The 18,746-nt window shown below is 45.7% G+C and overlaps 1 protein-coding gene across 1 annotated transcript; it reads right to left on the reverse strand.

Annotated features, from left to right (window-relative positions):
* Positions 1-4,728: 4,728 nt before the first annotated feature.
* On the reverse strand, positions 4,729-12,542 carry WFIKKN2 (WAP, follistatin/kazal, immunoglobulin, kunitz and netrin domain containing 2). The gene is made up of 2 exons (XM_028716439.2): positions 10,977-12,542; positions 4,729-6,746 (listed from the first exon to the last, which is right to left on the reverse strand). Exons 1-2 carry the CDS (start codon positions 11,178-11,180, stop codon positions 5,226-5,228), a joined length of 1,725 nt encoding a protein of 574 aa, XP_028572272.2. The 5' UTR covers positions 11,181-12,542; the 3' UTR covers positions 4,729-5,225.
* Between the last annotated feature and the right edge of the window lie 6,204 nt (positions 12,543-18,746).

Here is an 18,746-nt window from a genome sequence, read left to right on the forward strand (position 1 = left end):
GCAGCTGTTAATTGCAATAATTGATCAATTTTAAAAAGCAGATTGAAATGTCAATGTTTCTTTTAAAAATAGAGATGGGCCACCTGTATTTTCTTGGGACGTGAATGCCACAGGCATGGGGACTAGAGTGGGAAAGACCTTGTCCCTGGTACCTGTCAACCTCCTATTGATGGGCCCAGAGAGCAGCTTCTTAGTAGTAGACCCTCAAGTAACTGACAAGTTCTCTGAGGGTTCCTCCAGAAGAGAATTCATTCTGATTTGTCTGCACTGTACTTAGGCAGAGTTTCGACTGCATCCAGTTTTTACTGAGCATTTGTTCAGAGGGAAGTAATCAGACAATGAGCATTCATCCTGATTTGGTTACATAGTGTTTACAGGTTTTCCTGTCAATTGTCCGTTCATTTCACACTTTTCAATACATTTCCCCATCACTTTCCTAACTGCAAAAAGTCTTATGCTATTGTGGTTTTTTTAAAGGTAGATTTCAAGTGCCAGGGCAACAGAGTGCCTTAATCCACTTTCGTTGCCTGAACCTAATTTCTTTGGAATGCACTTGAATCTCTCCTGCAAAATACTCATTCTGGAGGCACCCTAAACTCAAATACGTTTTCTACAAGCCAAATGTAACGGCATTGCTTGTTGGCATGACAAATTATAAATGACAGTGGGAAGAATGTAGGCGAAAGGGAACGCCTACCCAGTGCTCCTTGCATACCTGCGCCCTTGGACCCTTGGAGGAGGTGCTGTGGGGGTGGGAGGGGGGAAAGGTGCCCCTTCAAAAACAGGTGCAACACGTCTTCATCAGGATTTCAAACTGCCAGGGGGCTGGACTTTGGGGGCCCATGTGAAAGACTTGCTTCTTTTCTTAGGCCCTTCCCCCTGCCAAATCCTCCCCCTCTGCCCCCTTCCTCTGAATTAGCAAGTTTGTTCTGAAGCCTTCCTTAGCCACCGAAGGGTAAAACAAAGAGGCCTTATTCGCGGCCAGCGCTGACAACCGAGCAAGTCAGACAGCTGTGTTGGGCCTTTGCAGTTTGAAGTGGCCCATTATGGCCCATCCTCGGCCACTGCGTGCCAGAGCTGAATGGAGCTGTGAAGAGAACTGAAGTCCTTTCTCTCCAGCTCCCATGTTATTTCCTCCTTCCGGCAACAGAGGGAATCTTTTTAGAGGAAAATGCCCATAGCAGACGGGTTCCATTTAGAAATATCTCAGCTAGGAGGCTTGGCCTGCCTATTGCCAGGCTTTGAGGGATGGCTGGGGGGTGGGGGGTGGATCATGCTCATGTACAAGGCCGGGTCATTAACAGCAGTGCCAGTTTTGTCTCTAATGCACTGGAGGAGCCCCCCCCCCCCAATCTCCCACTGTTTGACCCATCCTGCAAGCCGTGATGTAAGCCTGAATTGGCTGAGGAGGATTCCTCCAGCAGCGTCGGTACTGCAATACAAGTACAGAACAATATGGGGCATCTTTGCCAGTCCCATGTTCTCCCTCCTCCTCACCAGGAGTTTGTACAATCTGTGATTCTGTATACAGTGGTACCTCAGGTTAAGTACTTAATTCGTTCCGGAGGTCCGTTCTTAACCTGAAGCACCACTTTAGCTAATGGGGCCTCCTGCTGCCACCGCACCGCCGGAGCACGATTTCTGTTCTCATCCTGAAGCAAAGTTCTTAACCCGAGGTACTATTTCTGGGTTGGCGGAGTCTGTAACCTGAAGTGTATGTAACCTGAAGCGTATGTAACCTGAGGTACCACTGTAGCGTAATTGCGGATCACAGGACATGCCTGCTGAGTCGTGAACCCCAACTTTGCATTTTTCAAGCTTGAGGCCTTAACCCTGATGGGACACTGCCATTTTTAAAAAACAACAACTGAAAACATGTTTCCTCGTTATGAAATTACCGGTAACCTTTTACGAAAACAACTCGCCTCTTAAATCTCAGTCTTTGTGATCATTGCTGCTAGCCAAATAGGCTTTTTTTTTTATAACCTGAGGGGGTTAAAACATTTCCACTACATATTTAGTCAGTTATACTTTCCACAGACATTCCCGTGGTTCATGCATAAGCTGAATCAGCCTTACGCACAAAACACAATATACCTTCCTACACACTTTCTGTTCCCCATCTGGAATGCAAACAATGCCAGCGGCCTCCTGCTGTATCCTCCATAAGCTAGCAGAGGCTGTTGCAGAAAAATGCTTCTAGCCAAACAGTCCCCATCTTCCTCTTTAACTATAAAATGCCTCAATACAGATCACAGATTGATTAGCCTTTTGTACAATAGCAGAGGCAGCCTTTTGGGTTCTTCTAGACTGGCTTTCTTTGAAAGCTGAACAGGGAAGGAAGATGGCATGAATATCACATGCACTCAATATCAACTAGGCAGGTAGCGTCCCTTAAAGGTAAAGGGACCCCTGACCATTAGGTCTAGTCGTGGCCGACTCTGGGGTTGCTGCGCTCATCTCGCTTTATTGGCTGAGGGAGCCGGCGTACAGCTTCCGGGTCATGCAGCCAGCATGACTAAGCCGCTTCTGGCGAACCACAGCAGCGCACGGAAATGCCGTTTACCTTCCCGCTGGAACGGTACCTATTTATCTCCTTGCACTTCAACATGCTTTCGAACTGCTAGGTTGGCAGAAGCAGGGACTGAACAACGGGAGCTCACCCCGTCGTGGAGATTTGAACCACCAACCTTCTGATCAGAAAGCCCTAGGCTCTGTGGTTTAACCCACAAAGCCACCCGCGTCCCTTAGCACATACCTATTCCTTGATAAAAGTTATGTGGGCCTATACTACCATAGAATTAATTCCCAATGAGCACTTACTTTGTCTTAAACTTGTTTAGGGTTGCAGGCTTTAACTTGTTTAACCGTCATTCCTTCTTCCCAAGGAATCCTGGGCATTGTAGTTCTGTGTAAGACAGAGGTGGGGAAACCGTGGCTCACCAACTCTCATCAGACCCAGCCAACACAATCAGTGGTCACAGCAACATCTGGAGGGCCCCAGGTTCCTCACCCCTGGTGTAAGAGAAGGATCTGTAATGAAATTCTCAGGAACTCGCTGAACTACAATTCGCCAAGATTATCTTGGTGGATGAAGCCTTGGCAGTTAAAGCTGGTTAACCCCAATGCAAACTAACCACGCTAAAAGTAAATTTAGACATTTAGCTTGATTAACACTCATTAAGTGATGAGAGTTTACCAATCTTGATTGGCTTCCCAGTTGCTATAGCTCAGTTGTAGGGGATTGGGGGTGGGGGAGAAATTAGATTTAGTTCATATTTTATACATAATCTACACTTTCCAAAACAAGGTGTGAACAGAAACATATCCATCCTTTGAAATTCATAAGACTTTGAATTTTGCAGCATAGCTCTCCAGACTGGAAAGATTCCTTATCCAATTTGAAGCTCATGCAGATCTGGAAGGGGTAGCTAATACCTCAAAATAGTAATGATGATGATGATGATAATAATAATAATAATAATAATAATAACCTTGACAAAACAGAAAATGGGGGTCAAAGTAACACAATTAAATTCAGCAGATACACATGCAGTGTTTTACATCCCCAACCCCAAATCAAATGCACAGGTATAGAATAGAGAATACCCGTACTGGGAGTAGTGCATGTAAAAACAAGACCACAGAATTGCTGTTCATCACGAGATGAATGTGAGTCTGTAGTATTGTGCGGCTGCAAAAAAGACTAATGTAACTTTAGGCTGCATCGATAAAGCCGTGGTTTCCAAGCCACCAGGAGACCTAATAGTTTATTCAGATCTTGTCTAAAGTACTGTGGCCAGTTTGGTATATGGTGATTTAAGAAGAATATAGAAAAACTGGAATGGTCAGAGGAGGGCAGCAAATACAAGTCAGGAGGAGTATGGAAAATGTCCTGTGAGGAAAGGTATGCTAGGACTGATGGGGGATGAAAGCACTCTTCAATACCTGGAAGTCTATCCCGTAGAAGAGAGCAAAGACTAGTCCTTTGCTGCCCCAGAAGGCAGAACTAGATGGAATGGGCTTCAGTTCAAGAGAGTATTTTTTGGCTGAACATAAGGAGAAACCTTTCAGCAGCGAGTGTAGCTTGACAATTGAACCAATTACTGGAGATGGGCATTCTCCCTCATTGGAGGTCTTTGGGCAGCCATCTGTTGAGGGATGCCAAAGCTTTGGATTCTATGCATGCAAGTATGGGTTAGGACTTGGTGGCCTACAAGACCCCTTTCCATCTCTATAATTCTTTTGGAAATAACATTGGGTTTTCTGCAGTCTGATGGACGTCATACAGTTGCACTGTGATAAGTGAATTAATGTGACAATTAACATGGTAAATACCCTAGAAACCATTAGCCAGAGCCGTAGCTACAGGGGAGCTAGCCAGGGGTTTTTTTTTGCCTTGCAAAGCCTCCAGAGGGGTGCCATTGAGGCTCCCAGCCTGTGTGTGTGTGTGTCTCTCCCACCTATATCAGAGGACCTTCCCTGTTAAACGTGGAGCATTCATTATTTATTTTTTAATTTTTGCGTAGGAAGGTGCAATGAGTCAGGTCCTGTGTTCGGTTTTGCCCCTAGGCTCCTTGTGCTCATTGTCTGGCAGAAGGCACTGAAATTACTTCAGGGTGAGTTTGGCTTGATCAGACACAATCTGCAGAAATCTGAAATTCCTATTAAATTTGCGGCTCTTTCCCTCTGGCTTGCATTTCAGTTAACAACACATTCTGCGATGGATTGGTTTAACTGGTATAATTATCATAACTATAGACAATAATGTACACTTCTTTCTCTCTCTTACAGCCTACTTAAATGTTTGTGATACATTTCAGCTGGTTTTCACACAGGTCTCCGTACTCCAAACGAGGACAATGATCGTTAGGTTGATTTAGGTCTGAACCAAACAGAATGCTACAGATTTGGTCTTTCGGGGTTAAAGCTGCGTTGGTATTGTGCGACGATTGCTGGGGCCGTTTCCAGGCAGATACATTTTCAAATCTGCTAATAGCGGTTTGCTGCTATTTTAAGTGCTTGCCTCCCCCCCGCCCCCCCAAAAAGGCTACTGCCTCATTACTACACATGATTAATGAATTAATATACAGCTTCTGTGTAATACATAACATCAATCAGCAGAGATATTTTCTTTAAAAAAAAAGTTTCCAGGCTAGCCTACCTTCTTTGTTAGCACTATATAATACAGGAATCTGGAAAGCTGACAAGATACAAGCAGGGTATTAGTGCAGTCCTGAGAACTCTTTTAATAGCTCACAGGTTTTCTTGTGGATGACCTCGCGAAGCTTCCGAACGCGCCGGATACTGGAGGCCCCCACAAAGCTGTCTGGCTGCAAAACAGCCATTCCGTTGTGGACGTCGCCCATGATGATGAGCTGACCACCCGCTGCAGTTATGTTGGGGCACGGGCAGCTCCAGTTCATGTTTAAAAGGGTGATTTCCAGAGGCTCCCTCCCCAAGAATTTCAGCCCCATTTTTTCGTCCTTTAAAATCTCCTCCACAGTCACCAGCGCGTGTCCCGAGTCCTGGTCCTCCGTCAGTTCAGTGACACGGCCAAGAATAACAAAATCGCTTTTGCAGAAGCTGGTCACCAGCTTTTGGCGGGGTTTGCAAGCCTTGCAGGCTTTGCAGTGCATGTTCCTAGGGAAAGGGCACATCTCTTCGCAGGCCTCTCTGCTCTCAAAGTTATTCTCGTTGCCTCCGCAGCCTCCGTATATGAAAGACTGGCATTGTTTTGTCAAGCTGTTGTACGCCCACCGGGGCTCGTAGGCTTTGCAGAGGCCTTGGAGGGCTGGCAAGTTGCAGATGTTGATCGGCCCATTCATGCAAGTCAGCATGCAGTTTTCATAGGTCTCAAAGTGGTTCAGGTTGCTGTTGCAGTTTCCGTAGATGAAAGTGAAGCAGTTGTTTTTCTTGGGGTCATAGTACCATCGGGTTTGCTCCTCCCCGCAGTCTTCACTGTCCGGCTGCTTCAGACACTCGTCCGTTGGAAAGTGGGTTTTGTTCTGGGCTTCTTCCATTGACGTAGCTTCTCCTTTGAGGACCGACAGTGGGAAATCTGCCTTGAGAATCCCGCCAAGGTTTTTGGCAGTGCAAGTGTACATGCCTGCATCTTGTAGCTGGGTGTTGTAGATGACCAGCTGGGCAATGTTTGTGACCACGATGTTCCCTCGGACGTGGTTGGGCCTCATGATGATTTTCTCGTTACTCTCGGTCTGCTTCTCCCAAGTGATTTCTGGCTTGGGTCGTCCAGTGACATCGCAAAGAAAGCTAACAGTCTCACCTACATAGACAGACTGATGGGCTGGGTTGTTGACTAGTACAGGTGGAAGGATGTCAGTGATGGTTGTCTCTAAGTAGGCAGTAGTGGGGCGAGCTGTGGTCTCCGGCGGGATAGGGCTGGTGTTTGGCCACGTAAGGTGGTAGCGACAAGTCACCACGTTGAGTGTAATGCTTTTGGTACATGCTTCTGCATCCATGTAGCATTTGTTGTAATAGGTGAGGCCATCAGATGCGCAAGTAAAACTCGGCTCTTTTTCACACCTGTCTTTGCATTTGCAAACAGGCTGCCCATCCCAGATGTCGCACTCTGAACCTTGCTGAATGCACATGAAACGGTCGCACGTTGCCTCTTTGGGCATCCCAACAGGTCCTTTCTTCCCTCTCACATCCATGTACCGAGCTGCAACACAGCTCCTTGTTCCGCAGACATTAGGACAGCACTTCTCAAAGGTCTCGCATTCCTAAGACAAAGAAAAAATAAGACCACGGTGACAAAATCTTTGTAAATTAATTGGAATCCCCAAGTAGATTATACTGCTTCTTAAGAGAGATGTCAAATTTGTAGAGTATTAGGATCACCTAATATTAGGCATTTTGAAAGGATATTTTGATATTTCAAAATACCACGCTCCCCAGAATCTCAGCCAGCAGGGCCCCCAGACTCTTAACTATTTATAAAGTAAGTTTCTAACCCCCCTAGTAGAACTTACTTTAGAGTAAACATAGATAGGCTTGTGCTGTTTTTTAAAAAAAAATCTCTTGGGAAATCCCAGTGGTTGTACTTCTATGTTCTGGGACTACTTATAGCTGTCACCAGGGATTGAGGAATCATTTTTCACTAGGCCATCTGGAGTGGGGATTCTGTTGTGGTGTCTCTTCTTGCACTCCCACTTCCGTCTTGGCATTGCTCACTTCTTCACACCGGCGCAACCCTTTGCATGTCTCACTTTGAGTCTTGTTGTGAGCAGAGGGATTTACTCCCATGCAAAGGATCATGGCCTGAGTGCATCTTACAAAAATTATTCTTTGTCCTACAGGACCTACACAGAGCTATGGCCTTGTAAACCCTAGTTATTCCTCAAACCTTCTTTTCATGATGTAATCTAGATCGAGGGTTGCTTTAGCCACTTGAACAAAGTGGTTTGCTTCTTGAGGGGATGTTTCCAGAACTTCCTGCAAGCCAACCACATATGTTCCACTCTGGCTGAGTCATGACAGCTTTCTGGCCTGTCATTCATGAACATCCGTGAGTGGCCTCTTATTGTTCTAGCTCCAAGGCTCCTGTAGGAGAATAGAAAGGTCCGGAACCGATTGAGATTATCAGTCGGTTATATTGTTGGGTTTAGGCTCATCTGATAGGGTGTTAAGTGTGGAGAGTTTGTCCTCAGAGCCGTAAATTGGGAGGTTCCTGCTCAAATGTCAATTGCCATTTCAGGGTGGGGGATAAATTTTACTGAGACCACAGCAAAGAGGGATGACTTAGACCTCCCCATATGCTGCAGGGCAAATGACTATCAGCCCATCCCCTCTCTTAAGCACCGGGCATTTAATTTTTTGGGAAATGTCATTAGTATCAAGAAGCATTATGCATTTTAGCCTGGTGAAAACACTCAAGGCTTACCGGAAGGCATAGCTTTCCCCTTGTTGCCTCCATGCTGTTTAGTATGGCAGCTGGAATCATCCAGGGATTTGGAGTTAAATATGCAGATGACACTGCACCCTCTCTCTCCTTTCTATCTGATGCCAGGGAAGCAATGGAAATTTGCAATCTGTTTATGGGATTGTGATGAGCTGCAAGTGAGCTAAAGAGCTGAGACAGGACAAGGATGCTCCAATTGGCTTTGGCCAATAGGAGAGCCAATTTGGCAATAAGAGTTCAGCCTGTTCTTGACAATGGGACAGTCTGCCTCTGGAGTGTTTATTATTATCATTAAAAAGAAAAGGAAAAAGAGGTAGCATGGTTATCTGCCAGGGATGCTTTAGATGCATCCTGTATTGTAACTTCTGCACTGAGCATTAAGTTGGACTACAGAATGTCCATACGGCCTTCCAGCTCTGTGAATCTGTAGGTGGGCTGCCTTTGAAGAGCGCTCAAGAACTACAACGGATGCAGAATATTGGTGCTTAGAATGTTCATAGTATTGTGGATTTGGAAGGGACCCCAAGGCAAACTGTCCCATTGTGCACAAGAAAGGCACAAATGAATCCCATTGAATTCAATGGCAGCACAAACATCCATTTCAATCTTTCTGTTTCTTTCTTTTAACTGGAATTGCGTATTGTTTTGGGGGCTGGGTTTATGCCCCAGCTCTCTAAATCCCACTGGAACTTCAGGTAGTATGAAAAGCGGCTTGTGCATGTGCACCATGTAATATATCAACAGTGTTTGAATTGGGCTGAGGGACAGGGTCTGTATGGAAGTCTGCAGATGGCACATTTAAATTTATAGTGAAGAGGTTTTTGATTATTTACTTTGGGGCCAGTAAACTCTTTGAAACACTTTGCAAAGCCTGCGGGAGAATCATTGACAATTGTTTTCCTTGTGTCTTGTGGGTAGCTGATGGAAAGGGGGGTACGCCTTAGTTAGACATTTAGCTGGCTGCATGCTTTGAGAGGCGCATTGCATGACAGGGCCCTCATCAAGCACAGTCACTCAGGTGATTCTTGGGTACAGCTCTTGAATCTCACGCTGCTTCATCTGTACCCTAAAAATCTTCCTATTCCAAGCAATCGCTTAAGAATCAATGAAGAAATTGGCCTGGTAATCTACTTTGATCATAACCACAACCACAACCTCTTGATTTCATAAGCAGCACAATTTAACCAGCAGAATTTGTGTGTGTGTGTTCTAAAGCATTTCAGTCATATCTCCTCTCAGGTTCTCAGCTTGGAATCTGGGATGGGAGACATTGCTTGTCACCAGAACTGTCCTTTGTAACCAGATACTCTGGAAACATGAATAGCATGGAAATTCAGTGACACTTGGGGTCTGTTAAACTTTCAAATGATTTAGGAGTTTCTGCAATGTGTTTCTTCTTACATCAGTGCCATTGGAGTGAATGTATCTGTTTGACAGAAGTTGTATGAGAACTGCCATGTTACTTTCCTCCTTGGGGGGGGGGGGGGGGGAAGCAACTAAGGTGCATATACAGTGGTACCTCAGGTTAAGTACTTAATTCGTTCTGGAGATCCGTACTTAACCTGAAACTGTTCTTAACCTGAAGCATCACTTTAACCAGTGGGGCCTCCTGCTGCTGCTGTGCCGCTGGAGCACGATTTCTCTTCTCATCCTGAAGCAAAGTTCTTAACCCGAAGCACTATTTCTGGGTTAGCGGAGTCTGTAACCTGAAGCGTATGTAACCTGAAGTGTATGTAACCTGAGGTACCACTGTAGAGTCATAGAGTCACCTGGTCCAACTCCCTGCAATGCAGGAATATGCAGCTGTCACATACGAGGATCAAACCTGCAACCTTGGCGTTATCAGCATCATGCTATAACCAACTGAGCCACATCATGCTGTAGCGTGTTTTTACTTTACCAAAAACAAAAAGGAAGAGGGGAAAGGTTGGTCAGTCACTCTTTCAAAAAGCGACCATCCACAAATTGAAATGTATCCTTTATTCAGGAGTGCTGCTTTTACCAGGTCACACAGGTGACTGCACTGCAACAATACCTCTTTGGCATGTGAGTGCCGAGAAAGCTTTCGCTGCTCTTGGTACACTACAAACTTCACAGCATCCTGCAAGGACTCTTTTCAGAGCGGCATTTGACAGAGACCACAAACTCGGTGATGGCAAGTGCACTCTATTATTCCAGGCAGGTGCGTGATGCAGAAAGAGCACAGGCGGGTGCCTGGATGCCACAATGAGCTGGCAGCGCTGGCCGCTGGATGAGCAGCCTTTTCTTACTTGCCAGCTCAAGTTGCATTTGGATCTGGAAGTGCTATGCAGGAGGTCCTGCCCAAGCTGTCATTTTTACTGAGTCATTTCTTCTGCCACTGCTGGGCTTTAAAATAGGTGCTGTCAGGGCCATGCCGTGCCTACGGAGGCAATTTAAAGTCCTGCCTTTAGAAGCAAGTGGGCTTCAAAAATAGGTGGGATTGGCATGGTTGTTGTATGCATTACCATGGAGTCGTGTGTGTGTGTGTGTGTGTGTGTGTGTGTGTCTAGTATTCTTGAAATGCACCTGTCGAGGCAAGACACAATGAATATGGACACACGGTGAACGGCAGCCAAAGAGAAAAGCCCTGTGGTATGTGCTGCCTTGGCACACAGATTGGCTTTTGACACTGTTGTGATTGTCAAAAACGGATCCCTGCTGCGGGGCCGGGTGTGTGCGTGTGTGCATTGCTCAGCATGTGTCTTCACACAATTAACTTTGCCACAGAACGGGGCTGATTTCCATCTTCAGCTTTCACAGGAATTGGCCTGGAATTAGAGAGCTGTCAGCCCAACAGATAATCAGATCTCTGAACTAGCAACCAAGTAGGCGAGGCTATGCCTTTTACAGGACGTGAACTCCTTACACACCCCTCTCTTGCTGGCCAGGGTTTGGTTTGGTTTTGAAAGGACTGTTAACAATTAATGTGCGCTGCTATAGTAAACAAAGCATCAACACACCCAGCCGCTATCATATTTAGGAAGGCAATTAAATTTAAACTTAAGAGGAGAAACAAAAGTGCATCACTTACCAGGTCAGTGTCGCATTCTCTCCTGCAGGTGCTCTGTGCGTCAACCCAGAGGTTGGGATTCATATCATTTGGACATATCCCAGCGTGAGAGTACCGTATTGGAGGCAAGGCAGTGCCTTTGAGGGGGGCCTCCAGAAGCAATAGGATAAGGCTCTCTCCAGACAGCATCCATATCCATCGAGTGAAGAATGTGAAAAAGGACATTTCAGGACAGCTCCAGATAAAATATCCGCAGTGGGATCTGGGTGTGTCTGTGCCTGGATTTAAAAAAATAAAATAAGCAAAAACAAAACAAAGGACCCCAACTACACCTGCTTTCTTTAAGTTCCTGCAGGCTTCCTTTTCCAACTTGCTCGATGGCGTAGTCTGCTCTGGACCGTGTTGGATTAAAAGTCTTGGGAAGGAGGCCCCTTATTTTAAGCAAAAGGCTCTCAGTCCAAGCCAGAGTTCGCTGTATTTATACCCTGCCTCTGTACAACAAGTTGGAAAAAGTAAACTCTATTTCTGTGACAGGCACACGCTTCTTATGTCCTGGTGGCAGTCGTACAGATTTGTTACAAGGGGGGGGGGAAAAGCTGGAAAGACTTTTAAGGCTGGAACTGCCACGGTGGGACCCCTGCATGTTTCTGAATGGAAGGGAGGCCTTCTTAACCCCTTTAGACCTAAAGTACTTCCCTATGCTAAGAATGGCATTTACTTCTGAAAGAGGGCTTGTCTAAATAATATGAACCTACAGTCGGAGGGATTTCCCTATGCCAGGGAAATACATGCAACCGCTTGTTTAAAAGGAGCAGCTTAATAAGGCTGAAGCAATTAAAAGCTTAAATATAACTTCTGATTAAAAAGAAGAAAGAAATGTGGAGGGAGGGAATAGCATGTTTCAGCGTCGGATCTGGAAGGCAATACGTCTTTACAAATTCCCCCCCCCCCCCAAGTCCCTAGTCTGCTTTATTTATCTTTTCCCCCCAAGTTTCTTTCTTTTTTCCCGCTGCACTCCAACCCCACCATGGGAAATTTTTAAAAATTCCTTCACAGTTCACGAACATGAGACCCCTATTGTACGACTTTTTGCTGACCTCTTTAAGGGGGAAAAAATAGGAACAGTTTAACTCTATGGAAACCTGCATAAAGGAATGTACTGCATTTTTTTCCTTCTTTTTTTTGCATAGAGGAGGGGGAGACATGGGGAAAAACACAATCAACAGTTAAGTTCCCTCCGCCCTGATCCTGATAAGGAAGGGTTTGTATTGCCCACCAAGAAGAAGGGTAATCTCATTCGCAGGGGCCAACGAGAGAGGACACAAGCGCTTGGAGAAGTCTGATAGTAAAGGAGTTTGAGGCAGGGAAGGTGGCTGCGACTCCCCACCACCACAACCACCGAGGTTTTTGTTCTCTCTCGGCGCCTGCTATGAAAAGCATGTGCTGGATGGAATCCAAGAAGCTGCTTTAGGTGAGGCAGAGAGGGCCTGTGCATGCCCAGTGGGACTTTTGATACTGAGCAGCAGACCCTCGTCAGAGCCTCACCATGCACAGTTTCTGAAACCTCCTCCCCCAGCCCCATTTCAAGAAAAGTTGGTCCTGTATGGCGTCCCCCCTACCCTCACCCGCCTGTTTGGGAAACCCAAAATATGCAAAATATGAGGAAGCCAGGGCTGAACTGATACTACCCTTGCTGGTACCTTTCCTGGGAAAATCAGAGGCTCACTATATCAGGTTCCCATTGGAAGACCGGACAAATGCTAGAACATTAACAGTGGCAAAGTTGTTATCGGTGGTTGCAAGAACCAGTGATCTCTATATTCTGAACAAAATGCTTGTTTAACCTGGAGGTAGGCTGTATGAATTGTGTATTGTGTTGTTTGGGAAACCAGCGTCCATGGGTGCACAGAAGAGCTACTTCTTCACATCTCTCTTGCTGAAATCGGAGGCTTTCTCATGTGTGGGTTTTGTCACGATTTCATGGTGTGGAACACATATAACGTATCTCCCCTGAATGTTTCAATCCTTGTTGATTTTGGATTTAAGGATATTACCTTCCAGAGTCAGGCTCTTCTAGTAGGAACTTGAGTTTCTGAGGCCTTTAGCTCATAACTGATGCAAGATGGTGGAGAGTAAGAGGATGGGTTCTGCTGCATTTAGGTTGTAGCAAACAAGCCCGTCTCACAATGCATGAGTTGCATTCCCCACACCATGGGACTGCCTAATATGATTCTACGTCCCTGGGGCACATCCAGGAGGTGCTGTTGCTTTGTCCTTGAACCTAGACCAAAGACAAGGCTAAAACTGATAAACCAGTTTCATAAGGGTACATTTGCAAAGAGAGAAGTTACCTATATGCCACAGCGTACTGTGCTTTTGTGCACAGTGGTAGAGACGATGCACTATGTTGCCCATATCACAGACTAGTGCCACTGTTATGCATAGTTCTGGACAACATGGTTTTCCAGATTTTAAAGCTTCGTAGTGCACTACCATGTTGGTATGTAGGCTGCAGGAGGTGCAGCCAAACTAAAATGTGTTGTTTATAAATATCAGAAGTGAACTCTCATTACGCATTTGTCTCTGGTTCAGCTGTGATGGGAATGGTGGTGGCAGCGTTGCTAGTAGTGCTTTTCCAGCAGACTCAAAAGGAATAATGTGTGTTCTAGATTTCCTGTTTCCTAGTCTAGAAGTGTGGCATTATGCTTTGGGTGAGCTGCTTCTCTGTATGCTGGGGTGGGTGAAAAACAGGCACTGCCATTTTCAAGGTGCATATATGTGAGCCAACTTGCACCAGTAGATGTCTGGAATGCCAGAAGAACAACATTTAACCATGTACGCGCGCTCCAAGGGGAAGTGCTATTGTCCTTCTCCTCCTCCCTCAATCTGTATGTATCTTTCATCCCCGTCCCTTAACTGGTGTCCTGACCCTGTCACAAAATCCAGGTCAGATCAGGAAGACTTACAATGCTTCTGTAAGATGTTTGACTTTGGTCAGCTTTCAGGGAAACAGAGTTCTGAAATAATATGTATAATATTTATTCAGTGCTGAAGGATGTCCCTTTTATAATTTGTGCAGTTTGGGTTTATACTGCTGAAAGCATAGTGACCGCTCCCCGCATAAAACGGGGGGCGCCCTTTGCGTGGACCCGCACAGCCCCTGGATCTGGAGCGGCTCCATCAACACAGGCTTGGCTTCGCCTTCCCCTAGGTGGGATACCTGGAGGTCTCCGCCTACCTCAGTCAGTTGTCCAATCCCGCCTGGGGGAAGCGTTGCCAAGGAGGCCAGGCCAGGTAGGGGAGGGGCTACCTGCCCACACAATAGAGGGAGGATCTTACCTGGGAATCCTCACTTGGCTCCAGAGCATAATTGTCTTTTGTTGTCTGCATCTGTGATCTTCTATTGCATGTATCATCATATGATTACACTTCCCTTCCTCTGTTGCATACATTTTCCTGCATCTTCCTGTAATCCTCCGTTGAATGCACATTATTGCAAAAAAAAAAAAAAAAAAAAGCCCACCGAGAAGTTTATTGAATACATAGGTGGAAGTGTGGACAATGCTTGAAGTAAATAGAAGTTTGCCGACACTTTCCTAGCCAAACTTTTGTTTCATTTGCACGGTTGTGTACACATCAAATTTTAGAGACATGTGGGATGTTGGTCTTCATCATGGCAGTTTACCACAATGCTGTACGTGTGCAGTTGCATAATCTGTGCACCAGTTGAGTAGTACCCCGTTTTGTATATCACTTCTTGCATCAGGAAGAATGGATGAAATGTGCAAGATATGGACAAATGAAACATCACAAACTTGTCCTGTGTGTATCAGTTGGAATAGCAGAGTACATATTTTAGATTCCCTGCCTTCTATTGCCAGGTCAAAGACTTGAAACCTGGCTCCTCTCTCTTTAGAAACTAGCCAATGCATCCAGGATTAGATTAACTGGTAAAATCATTACATTGCAACATATGGATTTCAGGCCCAGTATGATTGCCAGCCGTCTGTGTGTATGGTTCCCTTCCCTCAGCACTGCAGGGCATTAAAAAAACCACACACCTTCCATTGGTGGCTGTTGGTGGGATTCCATTGAACATATTTTTGTGTGCAGAGGTAGGTTGCAGGCTGTTGTAGACAAGGTGTCTGTTGGAATCCACTGGATGAAGGGAACAGTACAATTCTTTGAAAAATTAAGTGAAGAATAAAGGCAGGGCTCAATGTAGGGTGATATAGCTGTCCCCGTAGGCATCATTTTCTTGAACTTATTGCACCACCGTATGACTTGGGCTGCACTCACACCAGCGCTTGCATCCTATACCGCTTATTATCATGGCTCTTATTTCCACGAAGTACTTTGCAAGATCCCAGTCTGCACTTACTTCCTCGTGTCACATTTGGTGACCTGATCACATGAAAACGGGTTGGGATTGGTTAGTCTGCCTTAACTTAAATGGAGTGATTTGTGACACTGTGTGGCAGGCATCACAAAGAGAAGAATTGAGTCCAGTATCCAATGGGCAATCTACCAGGTGCTCCCCCCCCCCTTAATGCGCTTTATCTGGAATCACAGTAGACAGAAGCTGACAGATTTTGACTAACTTTCCAGAACTGGCCCTACCATGTCTCAAGCGGGAAGAATCTAGGAGGAATAGATTAAAGCAGGAACTGTCTGAATGGTGCGGCAGTAATTTTAAAAATGTTGGTCCTACCATGTGTGCCTGCCATGTGTGCCTTGCGTGCCTTGCGTGCTCTGGTCCATGGGGTCACGAAGAGGCAGACACGACTAAACAACAACAACAACCATGTGTGCATGTGGGTGCCATATGGCATACCATTTAAGGCAGCAAAATGTCTTGGCCTGGCACCTTGATGATGACTTCCTGTCACTTTTGATCCACCTTCAGCCATCACTTTCTGATACCTAAGTACTCCGTGCTCCAGAAGAAGGGCATTTTTCCTGGTCTTTCTGTGGATGCTCTCAGCACTTGTATGTATATCAATTCATGGTAGTTCATAATAGCACAATCCTTCTTATCTTTGAGTTTTGAAACAGAAATAGGCAGAGGCCTCTGTAGGTTGAGTGTTGTTGAGTGGGTTGAGGATCTCGGAAGGCTGTGAAGTGGTACCAACTGGAAGGTTGTACATTTCAGTCTTAATCACCTTGCCTGTGGTGTACAGAAGCAAACATGTCATAGAGGTAGGCAGAGAGCAGTGGTATAAAATTGACCTAATGATTACCAGGGCAAAATGATTTGCAAGACCGCACTTCAAGATTCAAATAGCATAATTCTATTAAAAGATTTGTGCCAGTGAAACCACTGAGCACACTTGCACATTGATTGTGTTCTTTGAATATGTTTCCTGTACGTTCAAAGAAATTTATAACTGCTACAGCTTAATTCCAACGGTTTAAAACTGACTAGGAAGGGGGGGAGGGGAAAGGTTTGTGACAGACACTTGTATCACTCACCAAATGTTGATCTGTTATGAATCATGGTTGTTGAGTCATTTTCTATGACTCACTAAGAAAACTTGAGACTTGGTTGAAAACTCCTAGGAAATCTAAAAGGAATAGCACTTCTCATGTTTATTTGTTAAAAGCTATTCTATATCACTTTCCCCATTTAATCCAGATCCACTTTTTCTGTGGAAAATATGGTAAGTAACCAACAGAAATAGCAAACCTGATTAAATGGGAGAAAATATGTGATGACATTTTGATGAGGGCATTTTGTGGATGCTTTGCAAAACTTGCATGCAGAAGCAGCACCAGGTCCACAATAAATTGCTGTGTGCAGAGCCGGCTCTGCCATAAGGCAGGCTGAGGCTGCCGCCTCAGGTGGCAGAAACCCCCACGGTGGCAGCCTTGCGGGTGCCCTGCCACCAGCACAGAAGTATTGGCCAAAATAGTGTGAGATCTTGCCCAAAATAGGTGCTGACACAGGCACTGCTTCTCCACCAGTGGGGAAGGCATCAGGGATGGTGGAGAAGGAATACCAAGAGCAGCAGGTGTGGCAGCGTCAGTGGGAGTGGCAGGGCAGGGCAAGGAGGCACTTCCTGTTTCACCTGAAGTGGTGAAGTGGGACATGCCACCCCTGGCTGTGTGAAGTCACTCCTTAACTAATACAGTGGTAAAAAGGTAAAGGTAAAGGTACCCCTGCCCGTACGGGCCAGTCGTGTCCGACTCTAGGGTTGCGTGCTCATCTCGCTCAAGAGGCCGGGAGCCAGCGCTGTCCGCAGACACTTCCGGGTCACGTGGCCAGCGTGACTAAGCGGCATCTGGCGAGCCAGCACCAGCGCCGCATACGGAAACGCCATACCTCGGGTTAAGTACTTAATTCGTTCTGGAGGTCTGATCATAACCTGAAACTGTTCTTAACCTGAAGCACCACTTTAGCTAATGGGGCCTCTTGCTGCCGCTGCCGCACAATTTCTGTTCTCATCCTGAAGCAAAGTTCTTAACCCGAGGTAATATTTCTGGGTTAACGGAGTCTGTAACCTGAAGCGTATGTAACCTGAAGTGTATGTAACCCGAGGTACCACTGTAGTATAGTTTCCTGTTAGACTATGTCTCATTTGGCTCTGTCTCCAGGCTCCATTATTGCGCTCGCTACAGGCCCTGCACAGGTACTAGAACTGTTCATTTTAAGAGTTGGGCTGTGCTACACACCAAGAAGGGTGGAAATACACAGAGTCTGCCTTAGAGTGTGCTCCCATTACTCCTTACTCCAACTCCATTGTGCTCCCACTGTTGCATTCACACAACTTAGCCACAAAACACATTGATCCCGTAGTTTCTTGACAATGAGCGGCTCACACCTTCCGTTGTGGGCGCCCTTTGCGGGACCGCACGCAGCACCTCGGTCATGTGGGAACCATCAGCTGTTTGGGCTGACCCGCCTCCCTGTGGTAGTCATTGGAGGTTCCCGCCAAAACCTCAGTCAGTCAGCATCACAGGGAGGTGCAGAGCATACATGCACAGAACACAGCTTCATATGTGCCCATGGGGGGCCCTCAAATATTATATTTATTAACTTTAATACACATACACGCAGCTAGCCAACCAGAGGTTTAGAGAAATCTCTGAGAACACTTCTGTTGACACCTACTGAAGATAATAATTTCATGAGACCTTTTGCAAATAACGCCGGATGTGTTTACCTCAAGATAGAGAAAATATTCAGGTACAGGGGCAGGACATGAGAACAACTGAGCCGCAAATACTGAGGTAGCTACCAGCACTATACAACTTGAACGATAAGAAGAAGTGAATGTAGGGAACTACATGTTGAAAACCAAACGAAACAACGTAAAATATGAGCTGCTTACACAAATGCTGGTACCCTACAGAGATTTATGGCTTTGGGCATGATACTATGGGTTGCAGAGCATTTTTCTATTCACAGCTTTCTAAATCTGAAGGCAGCCCTGTTCAGGGAAGTTTTTAATATGTGACATTTTAGTGTATCTTTCATCTCTGTTGGAAGCTGCCCAGAGTGGCTGGGGAAACCCAGCCAGATGGGCGGGGTACAAATAAATTATTATTATTATTATTATTATTAAATATTCTTCTTGGATAGCATATTATGCTGTTTTGAAGGGAACTGTATGTCACTACGGAATGTTAATTTCTAGCCATGGCACATATATTATCAAAGTTTGCACCAGTATCCTCAGGCAGCCTTTGTTCACGACTCATCCCATAGATTCGGTCTCACTGCAAATGATCTGAACAGTGTAAGTACTGTGTGTAATACAGTTTGCACAATTGAAGCCATCATATGACCAT

Source organism: Podarcis muralis, chromosome 2 (genome assembly GCF_964188315.1).
Source record: "Podarcis muralis chromosome 2, rPodMur119.hap1.1, whole genome shotgun sequence".
Taxonomy (NCBI): Eukaryota; Metazoa; Chordata; class Lepidosauria; order Squamata; family Lacertidae; genus Podarcis; species Podarcis muralis.

Bases quoted from the DNA above. Each gene is read 5' to 3' on its own strand.
- WFIKKN2 (XM_028716439.2), bottom strand. From the start codon at position 11,180: ATGTCCTTTTTCACATTCTTCACTCGATGGATATGGATGCTGTCTGGA. The intron at 6,747-10,976 runs GTAAGTGATGCA...TCTTTGTCTTAG, and splicing joins GAGAATGCGACACTGACCTG to GAATGCGAGACCTTTGAGAA.